This window comes from Sorex fumeus, unplaced genomic scaffold (genome assembly GCF_029834395.1).
Source record: "Sorex fumeus unplaced genomic scaffold, SorFum_2.1 ptg000098l, whole genome shotgun sequence".
In the NCBI taxonomy this organism is placed as follows: domain Eukaryota; kingdom Metazoa; phylum Chordata; class Mammalia; order Eulipotyphla; family Soricidae; genus Sorex; species Sorex fumeus.
The window spans coordinates 3,681,732-3,694,792 of record NW_026606155.1 but is presented as its reverse complement, the minus strand read 5'-3'; the positions used below and the strand labels follow the sequence as shown (position 1 = coordinate 3,694,792).

The 13,061-nt window shown below is 42.6% G+C and overlaps 1 protein-coding gene across 1 annotated transcript in view; it reads right to left on the bottom strand.

Moving 5' to 3' along the window:
- TRIP11 (thyroid hormone receptor interactor 11) overlaps nt 1-13,061 on the bottom strand; it is a 68,538-nt gene that overhangs the window by 36,627 nt on the left and 18,850 nt on the right. The window contains exons 7-10 of the mRNA XM_056133647.1: nt 10,855-11,136; nt 6,012-6,052; nt 5,135-5,218; nt 106-312 (exon numbers count right to left, since the gene is read on the bottom strand). Coding sequence (XP_055989622.1) covers nt 106-312; nt 5,135-5,218; nt 6,012-6,052; nt 10,855-11,136 — 614 coding nt within the window. The remainder of the gene's footprint in view (nt 1-105; nt 313-5,134; nt 5,219-6,011; nt 6,053-10,854; nt 11,137-13,061) is intronic.

Genomic DNA, 13,061 nt, shown 5'->3' with positions numbered 1-13,061 from the left:
AAATATGGACCAAATCACTAAACTGGGTCACAGCAGTCCCTTGCGCTCACCCACCAGTGACCAGCAGCAGCGCCACTGCACTGACTTTGGCAGAGCATTCATTACCTTTGTGACTTCTTGGTTTTGTCTGTCCAGTTCCTCTAACTCAGACATCAATATATTCTTCTCACTAATGTTCTCGTTGAGTGCTTGTTGCTTTTCCTCCAAGCTAAGTCTTAAATTCTGTAATTCTGAACTCACATTCAGATCTTTTGTGTTTTTAAGTACGTCATAGTCTTCATTTAGTTTTATCAATGTTTTCTGAAGTTGTTCCTTAAATAATAAAAGCAAAATTTAAAAGTAAATCAAACTGTCAGCAGGCAGGAGTCACCAAATATTAAACAATGTTCTGTTTCTATAAATGTCTATTTTAATACTGTAATAGAAACAGTTTTGGACAATACCTCAGCAAGGACATGCAAAATTCAACAAACCAGAAATTTTCATCCTGTGCAATTTTATTGGAAGCTTCCAGTAAAACTATTTAGCCCCAGACAAGATGTAATGCTCTTTCAGCTCAACTTTTTTTTTTTTTAATTTTTATTAGTGAGACACCATGTGGTACAGTTGTAGACTTACAAACTTTTGTGCTTGGGTTTCAATTATACAATGATCAAGTACCCATCCCTCCACCAGTGCCCATTTTCCACCACCACGGATCCCAGTATCCCTCCCACCCCCCACCCCCCACCCCCCTCATCCCACCTTGCCTCTGTGGCAGGGCATTCCCTTTTGTTCTCTCTCAGTTCAACTTCTTGATATAAAACCTTCCCATTTGAGGGGCTGGAGAGATAGTACAGTAACTAAGAAGCTTGTCTAGCACATGGTTCAAGGGATTCGGTCCCTGGCATCTCATATGGTCCCTTAAGCACTGCCAAGAGAGAACCCTGAGCGCAGAGCCAAGAATAAGCTCTGAGCATGGCCAGGTGTGGCCCAAACCAAAACCAAAGACACCTTCCCATTTGAGTGCCTTTCGACCCCTGCCTCCCTCGCTTCTCTTTCACTCCCCAACACACACACACACTTTTCTCCAGTGCCCTAACTCTTCTGGCACTCTTCACTTCCAATCTCTAACATCCGTCACCAGGAACCAGCCAGACTAAAGAAAAATATAAGGTCAGAGCAATAGCACAGTGGGTAGTGTTGGTGCTAAGCCAGGACATGAGGATGAGCCTCTGGACGCTGCCCTGCAAGCAGGAAGCAGAACCGAAGCCCCACTTCTCACTAAGTGGGCAAGCCAAAACTTGTGAGTCCGATGATCTAAAGAAGTCCAGCATGCTCTCATATACCTGCCTAGTCATACACTATCTTGGCAGCACAAGGCAGCAGTTTCCCCCTCTCTTACACATCCTTAATCTGGATTGACTTTCCAGTATCAGAATGAGCCTTCTCTTTGCCCTACGTGTAAGCGACCACAAGACTGTGGGGGACGTGATCTGTAGAGCCTACGTGTTCAGTTCCATATCATCCTCTGACATTTCTAATCATAACAACATAGCTTTGACAAGACAACATACACCCTAATGTTCCTTTGACAAATGTTCATCCTTTAACTGTTTGCACTCTCATTAGTGATCTTTTCTCTGTGATGAAGTCACATTAGGATGTAACTGACAAAAAAAAAAAAATAGAATAAAAGGTGGCCTCTGGCAGTCGCTCTTCGCCTCGAGCCAAAACGAGACCTGGCCCTCGGTGTTCTCTACATTCCTCTCGCATGTTCTATCTCTGTGCCTCCGACCAAAAGAATGTTCATGCAACAGGGTAGGGTACCTGCCTTGTATATAGCCGACCCAGGTTCAATCCTCAGTATCCCACAAGATCCTCAGGGTCTGCTAGGAATGATCCCTGACTGCTGAATCCCTAAGCACAGCAAGGTGTGGCCCAGAAACCAAAAAAAGAAAGAAAAAGAAAAGAAAAAAAGAACATTCTAGAAAATCAACACTTGAGCTGCAGGCAGCCGGACCTGTGTTTGGTTCCCAGCATCCCATATGGCTCCTGAGCACTGTCAGGAGTAATTCCTGAGTGAAGAGCCAGAGGTAATCCCTGAGCACCACTGGTGTGGTCCAAAAACTAAAACTAATATATAAAATGAAATAAAAAGATCCCTATCCGGATCCAGAGAGGGTAAAATGGTAAGGTGCTTACCATGCACGTGTCCAACCAGGGTTTAATCCCCAGCACCCCGAATGGCCCCCTGACCCACGAGGAATGACCTCTAACTCAGAGTCCGGAGTAAGCCTTAAGCTCAACAGAGTGTGGTCCCAAAAAACAACATTCCTATCAGAGGTCTGTCTGAACAAAGAATCTTTCTGTCATTTTGATTTCTGGGGCCACAGGGCTGGGCAGAAGTGAAATATGCGGTGTCCAGGGCCGGACTCCAAGGCCTCCCACACAGAACATGTGCATTACCACTCGTGTCACATCCCCAGCCTATGAATCTTTTATTGAGCAAAAAAAAAAAAAAAAAAAAACCCAAAAACAAAACGCTTATGTCCTTCCTTTACCTTCTAACCTGAGTATGTAACAAGGTTCCCTCTTTTCAAACTTACCATTCCGAGAAATCAATCTACACAAAAATTTTAAAGTACATTCTGTGTTTTACTTCATGAATATTTCATGCATTTCCTCAAAAATCCCAGCGTGAGATAGATCTCTATGCTTCAACATTATTTCTATTCTTTTTCTTTTCGGGTCACACCTGGCGATGCTCAGGGGTTATCAGGAATCACTCCTGAGTGCAAACTGCTCAGGGGACCATATGGGATGCTGGGAATCGAACCTGGGTCAGCTGCGTGCGAGGCAAACGCCCTACCAACTGTGCTATCGCTCCAGCCCTTCAACATTTATTTCAAACTCTGACGACGATGTCTGTTAAACCAGTTCTACCCTGTTTCTTCTTCCGGTCACTGCAGCAGTGCTCAGAGGACCGTGCAATGTCCAGACCGACCACAGGGTTCCCGTACGCACAGCATGTGATTCTAGCCCTGAGTCATCTCCGTGGCCATGGAAAGCCTTCTTTCATTGACATTTTTAAATTTCTATTTCTATGGCGCTACAATTATAAAACAGTGACTACAAGACTATAATAAACTATAATAAACTCAATTATAAATAAAATTTCTGGGGTCAGAGAGATTGCACATTGGGTAGGGCATCTGCCTTGCATGTGTCTAACCAGGGTTGGATCCCCGCACTCCATATGGTCTCCCAAGCACCGTCAGGAGTGATTCCTGAACACAGACCTCGGAGTGAGCACTAGGTAAGTAGGATGTGGTCAAAAAAGAAAAAATTTCTGGGAGCTTGTCATACACATGGCCAACATGATTCAATTCACTGGCATTGCATAAGGTCTTTTTTCCCTCCCCCTCCCCTTCCAACTCTGCCAGGAGAGATCCTTGATGTGGACCAAAACAAAACAAAAAATGGAATCAGTACTTGTTCATGTCTTTCCAAAAGTAGCTATATCCCATTAGGAGACCCACACAAAATTATTTCATTTTGGATATAAGAACACACAAGGTCTTGCAGGTACTTTTGGCATTTATAGTCAGTGAGCAGACCCAAAGAAGACATAATGAAAGAAAAAGTTACAACAGGTTATTTAAAATGGATTTCTTTCAAAGGAAAGGAAAACAGCTGTAGTTACAGGGAAATAGTTACAGATCTATGCAGAGATAGAACAAAATACACAACAAAATACACCTAAGCCAATTAGAGAATAGAGTATCTTAGAGAATAGAACGCAATGGGAACAGAGAAAGATCAGAAGACATACAAATATGCAAAAGAAATTACTGGAAGAGTACTGGCTGTTAGTGGGCAGAAAGGAAGTAAGGATCCTACAATGCCTGACAGTGTACACACCAAGAATTTTCCCACGCATGAGTCAGAGCAATAGTACAGAGGGGAGGGAGCCTGCCACGAACACAGCTCACCCAGGTTCAATCCCCATATGGTCTCCCAAGCCCCGCCAGGAGTAATCCCTGAGCACAGAGCCAGGAGTAAGTCCTAAGCACAATTGGGTGTGCTCCCCACCACTACCAAAAAAAAAAAAAAGGAATTCCCACCCAAATGGCAATGTAAATAATGCTTATATACTGCTATAGAATACTGAAAATAAAATCTTGAAGTATATAGGAGCAGTGTATATATACATATAATTTTTTATGGTGGGCTTTATTATGGTGTCAGAGTTAGAATTCGAGGCCCTCATCAAAACAAGTTGCATACTCTTTCACTGATTCAGAGTCCCAGCCTCAGTATTTGATTTTTTTTCCCCAGTTTTTCATACATGTACAAATACGCTCAGAAAGAATCTACATAAAACTGGTAAGAACAAGTACCTCTTGGAAAGAGACCAACCAACAGAGGTTTTGAGTACTGATTACCTATACCAGTAAGTATGTTAAAAATATTTAAAGGTTACGGGACCAGAGATACAGTACAGGGGATAAGGTGCTTGCCTTGCTTATGGCCAATCCTGGTTCAATATCTAACCCTGAGCACCGCTGGGCATGACTTCAAACAAACAAACAAACAAACAAATAATAATAATAATTATATAGGTCTGAAATCGAGATACTGACCTAGAACTTAATACTACTCCTTACAACTATTCTGATGTAGCCAAGGAAATACCGAGTGGTACAAGCATAAAACTAACTCTTCCTATACCAAATATTCCATTAGGTACTTAGATCAACCTTGCTAAATAAGACACACACAAAAAGATCCCATCTACTACTATCATTGAGAAAGACCCGCGTCCCTTGCCCACTAAGACATTCTGTCCACCAACCGACCACACAAGGTTTGAGCACTAATCTCTCCAGACTACCGACCCACCTGTGTCTGCTGCCGCCGTCAGGACTCCTGAACCCCGATCTTTCCGCTCCCACGTATGGATCTATTACTACTGCCTTATCTGTAAACGTAAGCTCCAGCCAGCCTCTCCTACTCTGAACCCTGGCTGTACTTCAACCTGCCTGACAAGTATCAACAAGATCAGCTTTCCCCGGGACTGAAGGAACTAGATAAACATTCCACTGGGATAGCAACTGGCCTTTAGCTGTTACCTATAAATATTTGCACCTACCTTTTCTTGAATCATTAATGTATTTTCTTTTTCTAAAGCTTGAACATGCATTCTCAGTTTTAGATTGTCGTCAGCAAGATTAGCCTACAAAAATTTAAAAGGGCGTTTTTCAGATGAAAAATTTTACGTTTACAAAAGAGCTAGCATGCAATGCATTTCCAGTCAGCATTTCTTTAGAAATATATAACATTAGAAGCGTGCACAACAGGATCACATTAAGACAGTCACTCATTTCATACACATTCCTACAGAAAATTTCTTTATTTGAAAATATTTGTCCTATATATTTATAAAACACTTGCAATTATTGGAAAAAGAAACAACTCCCTGAATTCCTTATGGGAACTCAAGATACTGTATCTTCAATTGATGTGCTTCCACTGGGTCTACATATATACCACTTGTCAAAAGAGTCTTCAGAGGTAAAACCTGCACTTTAGAAAATTACAGAACCTTTGGGGTCGGAGCTACAGTACAGCAGGTTGAGCTCTTGCCATGCATGCGGTCAACCCGTGTCTGATTCCCAACACCCATATCATCCCCAGAGACTGGCAGGAGTAATCACTGAGCACAGAGTCAGGAGTAAGCCCTGAGCACCACTGGGTATGGCCCAAAATAAAACAGAACCTTAAAAGTTATGTCAATTTACAAACAGCGCTGTAATGGTCTATCTCACAATGATTCAATAAAAACGTTAAAAAAAAAAAGTTATGTCAATTTATGATGCAAGTCTGCTACTAATAAGTAAACGAAATTGCTGACATGAAAGTATCTAGAGTAATTTCACATGAATTTATATAAATCACAAAAACTATGGCAAACAAAATACTTTCTCTTGGTAAACCTATGCCAAAAGTTTTCTCTCTTAATGAGTTACCTGGTTTATATTATTCAACCTGCTAATTTCGGTTTCTGCATCTGTAAAAACACAAATTAATCTAATATTAAAATTCCTTTAAAATATTTTATAATTACCTATTAATCTAATATTCTTTAAAATTTTTGATAATGAAACCCAATTAAAATTATATTTATTACCACAATTAGCAAGCCATAAAAAAACGTTATCTATAATCATTTGCACCTAAGTACTTTGGCAATCAAAATATTTTGATTTTAAATATAAAAATACATTTACTAAAAATGTAAATTTTTGATTGCCATAGTTTTTTAGTAAATGTATTTTTATGTTGTATTTCTCTCTTGACAAAAAAATAACTGTTTAATATCTATACTTTTTAGATAAACAGAAAAATCATACTTCACTAAGTCTCAACTTAGTGTCTTGATAAAAAAAAAAATATTAACCTGTGTCAAAGCAATAGTACAGTGGGCTTGCCTTACATATGGTCAACCCAGGATTGATCCTGGCACTACCTATGGTGCCCCAAGCCCCCAAGCCCCCAAGCATGATCCCTGAGTGCAGAGCCAGGAGTAAGCCCTGAGCACCTCCAGGAGTAGCCCCCCAAACAAAAAATTAACGACTACTATGTTTCAAAATGAGATGATTAGTTTGTGTACCAGGAAATTGTGTAAGAACTAAGATTAGGAGAAAGCTTAAAATGAAGATATTATCGATAGCACGATACATTAACCTCACAGTTTTCTAAAGTGACTTAGACTACTGATCTAAAACTTCACTTGGGGCTAGAGATAATAAGTGGGTAAGGCATTGGCCCTGCATGATGTCAACTCAGGTTTGATCCTCAGCACCACTGCCAGAACCGATTCCTGAGCACAGAGCCGGGAGTAAGTCCTTAGTATGGCTAGGTGTGACCCCAAACCAAAAACTAAACTAAAAAAATCAACTTTTGTATTTCAGATAATTATATATAAGTTATATATGTAATATATATACATATATATAGGGGGAGAGAGAGAGAGAGAGAGAGACATGCAGTGTTGGGAAGAGGCAGCAAGATGTACCTAGCAGTGAAGTAACACCTGAAATTAATTACCAAAAGTTAGGAAAGAAACAGACACACCTCACCGTAACAGCTGCAAATGCAAAGACAAGCGAGCTGTGAAAAGATTCTCCCCCACTGCCCTGGAGGAACCCAACACTGCTCAGGACTTACTCATGCCTCTTGTGCTCAGAGATCACTTCTGGCAGTGCTCAGGGGATCATGTGGTTCCAGAGATCGAACCCAGGTTGGATATATGTAAGGCAAGCACCCTACCCACTGTACTATAACTCCAGCCCTAAGTAATTTCTTTATATAAATCTTCTTACCTGACTAAAAGAGAGAGAGAGAGAGAGAGAGAGAGAGAGAGAGAGAGAGAAAGAAAGAGAAAGAGAAAGAGAGGAAGGGGAGAGGGAGGGGGAGAGAGAGGCAGAAGGGGTGGGGAAGAGAGAGAGAGAGAGAGAGAGAGAGAGAGCGAGCATTACAATGGGAAGATGGCACTTAACCAGGGACAGAACATAAAAAATGTTTATGTCCAATCAAGTGGATTAGACTTAATTTTTTAATTTTCTTTTGTTTTATTACTGGGCCACACTTGGCAGCAGTCAAGAGGCCACATGTGGTGCTAGGGGTCAAACTGAATCAACCCCTATTTTATCTTTGATCCATGACCTTTAAATTAGTTTATTCACAAGGACTAAACATTTTAGATTTCTGAAAAAATCATCTGACTGCAGAATATGTATATATATGTATATCATATATATATATGAGAAATAATCATGGAAATCAAACTAGGCTGTGGCTTGGTGGTTGGGCCCTTGCATGTGTGAGGGCCACAGGCTCCTGGCTCGACACTGCATACAACAATGCACAAGCCCCAGTTCTGCCAGTGTGATCCTCAGCACTGCAGCCAAGTGTGTGACCACAGAACACCCCAACATAAAGGGGAAAAGAAGTCATGGAGAAGGGCTGGAGCAGTAGCACAGCGGGGAGGATGTTTGCCTTGCACACGACCGACCCAGGTTCAATTCCCAGCATCCCATATGGTTCCCTGAGTACCACCCGGGGTAATTCCTGAGAGCAAAAACAAAACATCACATTCATAATGCTTACTGTGGGCCAGACGCCATTCTAAAGAAAACTCCACTAGTAACTAAAATCTCACTGCGGGGGCTAGAGTGATAGTACAGTGGGTAGGGCATTTGCCTTGCACGTGGCCGACCCGGGTTCAATCCCTGGCATCCCACATGGTCCCTCAGCACTGCTGGGAGTAATTCCTAAGTGCAGAGCCAGGAGTAACCCCTGAGCATCGCTGGTGTGACCCAAAAAGAAAAAAAAAAAAAACCTCATTACAATTCTAACAACTGTGAAGATAGTTTCAGTATCCCAAGCAGAGAGATAAAAATTCATACACAAACATGTCAACTTGCCCACCGTTGGCTAGTGAGAGAGCTGGATTCTAAACTAGTCATATTCTTGGGGTTGGAGCAATAGCACAGCGGGTAGGGCATTTGCCTTGCACGTGGCCGACCCGGGTTCGATTTCCAGCATCCCATATGGTCCCCTGAGCACCGCCAGGGGCAATTCCTAAGTGCAGAGCCAGGAGTAAACCCTCTGCATCGCCGGGTGTGACCCCAAAAGCAAAAAAAATAATAATAATAAAAAATTAAAAAAAAAAAAACAACTAGCCATATTCTTAAGGGCTGTGCTATATGTCTCCTGTAAGAGATCAGTCATAATCATGCGAAAAGAAATTGACTGAAGTTAATCACCTACGGTGCAAATGAAATCCAAGACAAGCACAGTGGGACCTTATATCCTATAAGCAAATAAACTATATGGACCACCTCAGTGCCCGCTCAAGCAAATCAATGAACAATGGGAGGACAAAGCTACAGTGCTATACTTTTAAAAGTACTGGGATGAAGAGAGAATGCAGCAGGTAGGGTGCTTGCCTTGAAAGCAGCCAACCTGAGTTCGATCCCCAGCATCACATACGGTCCCCCCAGCACTGCCAGGAGTGATCCATGAGCACACAGTCAGGAAATAAGCCCTTAACATCATCAGGTGTGGTCGAAAATAAAAACAAACAAACAAAAAAATGTATAGACCTACTTTGAATACAGCCAAAGGAGAAAGAAGTTGAGAATCCTAGGGGAATGTCTCCCAGGTCTGCAGTGCCTCTAAGAAACCCTCGGTTCCTCTGAGCTCTAATCTCAAAACAGCTCTGAACTGGAGAGAAGTTCTGTCATGGGATGGCTCTATGTCGTGTTGGGAGACTGGGAGACTGCAAACTACCCATCACCAATATGGGGGGGAAAGTGGACAACAACATGGTACCTTTACTCTGACCTTAAATTGGACAGAAAGTCTGTCACGCAGGTGAGGATCTCCAAACAGCTAAGCGAAGAGCACAGAGGCCAGGGACTGGGGGTGCACACATTTGGGGACGAGACAAACAGGAAGGGATGCTGGAGTCCGGAGACATAAGCTACCCAGGGATGCTGCCCCTGTGGGGGTCCTGTGCCTGTTTGCTTGTCTGGTCCCCAACACACAAACACACAAGGGTTATAAAACTCCAGAAAGGAGGGCTGGAGAGATAGCACAGCAGGTAGGGTGTTTGCCTTGCATACGGCTGACCCGGGATCGATCCCCAGCATCCCATATTGGTCCCCTGAGCACCGCCAGGAGTAACTCCTGAGTGCAGAACCAGGAGTAACCCCTGTGTATCGCCAGGTGTGACCCAAAAAAGAAAATAAATAAAACTCCAGAGAGGGAAAGAATGAGTTCATTAAATAGAAATTCATATTGTAAAGACAAACTGCAAAAACAACATCAAAAGCCCTGCATCTGGGGTGCAACAACAGTACAGCGAGTAGGGCCCTTGTTTTGCATGAGTCCAACCCAGATTCAATCCCCATATCACATCTGGTCCCCTGAGCCTACCAGGAGATTCTTGAGCACAGAGCCAGGAGTAACCCCAAGTACTGACAGGTGTTGGCCATAAACAAAAAACCCTGCATCTTCTCAGCTCAAGAGCTCCCATTATGTGTCCTAACAAAACTGAATACTGGTATTTGGTCGATTTCACTGAAAAAAAAAAAAGTCCTTTCAAAAGGTGAGCAGTTTTGGGGGCCGGAGTGATAGTACAGTAGGTAAAATGCTTGCCTTGCAAGTTGCCAACCGAGTTAGAGCCCAGAACCCCATATGGTCCCCTGAGCAATACCAGGTGTGTTGAGCACAGAGCCAGGAGGAACCCCTGAGCACCTCCAGATGTGGGACAAATACACACAAGCACACACAAATTTACTAAAGGACCTGAGCCCTAATGAGTTACAGGCAGTATTTTGTCCTGTATAAATTCACAGAACTAGCCCCAAACCTCACCCCAAGAATGTCTATATGAGCCCCAAACCTCACCCCAAGAATATCTACATGAGCCTCAGATGTCTAGTTTGTCACCTCAGAATGTTTACACAGCCTCCAAAACAAGTAAGTTCCAAGAAAGTGAGGAAGGTGCCTGAGGAATGCCTACCCTTTCCTAGTACAAAACTTCTAGTTTTGGTCTACTAATTACGGCCATAAACCTAAGCCAATAAGTTTCAAGTGACACAGCATTTCCATCCACACTCTATTTCTATCTATCAGTGAAGGGGATATCTCTAAAACAGTTACGATGCGATGAAACACCCATGAGAATGAAGCCCCAAACATTCGGAGGCAGGGAGCACTTTCTGCAGCTGGACCACGTCCTCCGTGGCCGGGCGTGAGGAGAAACTCCTCCTGGTTCCTGGTGTTCCTTTGCTGGCTCACCTGCACTCTGCCCCGGGACAGAAGACTGCAATCTGTTACACTCCAGTTTTAAGCTTTCGCATTCATTCATTATTTGTCTGTTTTCCACAGTTAGACGTTCTTGTTCTTTCCTTAATGCATCTCGGTCATTCTCCGCAAAGGATAATTTTTTCCTTATGTTTTTTATTGTTTCTTCCAGTTCTTCCATTTTTTGGGCAGACCCAGCTTTCTCAGTCTGCAGAGCCTGGATGGTATGTGTCAGTTCTTGGATTTTGGGCCAGCCAGTGCCACTCCCCGAGTCACCTGGAATAGAAACATCAATTCAATGAAGTCAGATATCAGGTACAGGAGATGAATAGCTTACATCCAACTGAAGGACTTAACAGACCTCGGGACCTCTCAAGATGACCAAGAAAACAAAACAAATGAAATGGCAACACCACACTACTTGGAGAGTGGCCATAATCTAGAGCACCAACAATCCCAAATATTGATAAGGTTACAGAACCAAAGGAATTCCCATTCTTGCTGTGAGAATGCAAAATGGTACAGCATATTGGAAGAGAGCTTGGTAGTTTCTTATAAAACATACTCTCTTCATATGCTCCAGCAATTACAGAACTCCTTGAGATTTATTTACCAAAAGGAGATCAAAATGATGTCCACTGAGCAAGAATGTTTTTAGCATTTTTATTCATGATTATTAGTATTTAGCAGTTTTATTCATGATTACAAACTTGAATGTCCCTTGGGCGGTAAATGGATATAAGGTAATACACAGGGGACGGGGAGATAGTACGGTGGAGGCACTTGCCTCGCACATGGCCAACACAGGTTAGGTCACCAGTACATGAAGGACTCTCAGGGGTAAGTGACCCCTGACTATAAAGCAAAGAACAATCTCTATTCCTCCCCTTACTCCCCAATTTAAGTCTCTGGGCCAGAGAGAATGTGCTGGGTGGGGTAAGACACCAGACTTGCGTCCAGTCCCCTACCGCTACTGGGGTCACTCCTAAGCAAAGCCAATAGTCCCTAATGGCCAAGTCACGCCAGGTGAAGAAAAAACAAAAAATGATTAAAAATGTACAAATGTACAAATTAAGTCACTAAAAAAGAAGTTAAATCACTATAATAAATTCAGCATTTTTAAAGGGAGCAAAAATCAAAAATAAATAAAAACCTTTAAAACCAACAGTTGATAAAGAAAAAGAGGAAATTCAGGGACCAGAAAGACAATACAGTGGGTAGGGAGCTTGCCTTGCACGTGGTCGACCCAGGTCCCTGGCATTCCATATGGTCTGCTAAGACCACCAGGTGTCATCCCTAAGCACAGAGCCAGAAGTAAGCCCTGAGTACTATCACATGTGAATCAAAAACCAAAATATATATAATTCATACATATATATATTTATTTTTTTTTGCTTTTTGGGTCACACCCGGCAATGCACAGGGGTTACTCCTGGCGGTGCCCAGGGGGACCATATGGGATGCTGGGAATCGAACCCGGGTCGGCCGCGTGCAAGGCAAACACCCTACCCGCTGTGCTACCACTCCAGCCCCTATATATATTAAAAAAAAAAAAAAAAAGAAAGCAGAACTTGGGATATTCTCAACTACTGAAAAGCCTAGTTTTTTTTTTGTTTTTTTTTTTTTGCTTTTTGGGTCACACCCAGCGATGCACAGGGGTTACTCCTGGCTCTGCACTCAGGAATTACTCCTGGCGGTGCTTGGGAGACCATATGGGATGCTGAGAATCGAACCCGGGGTGGCCGCGTGCAAGGCAAACGCCCTACCCACTGTGCTATCTCTCCAGTCCCATAGCACCTACATTTTTAAGCAAGTGAAAATATATTAAACAATTTAAAGAAATCTATGTATTAAAACAAAAAACTTTCTATAATAAAGGCAAAAGAACATCATTATTTCAGCCAGATCTCAACAGTAATGCTATCACCACAAACTCTACACATACCCAGAAATGATCATTTGCTTATTCTTTTTTGATTTTTTGCTTTTTGGGGCCAAACCCAGAGATGCTCGGGGTTAATTCCTGGATCTGTCATCAGGGATCACTCCTAGCAGTGGTCAGGGGGGCCATATGTGGTGCCTGGGAACAAACCCAGGTTGGCCAAATGCAAGACAAGTAAGTGTCGACCTGCTGTACTAGCCCCATTTGCTAGATTCGTCACTTAATTACATACTCTCCTAGGTTAAACCATATACTTTTC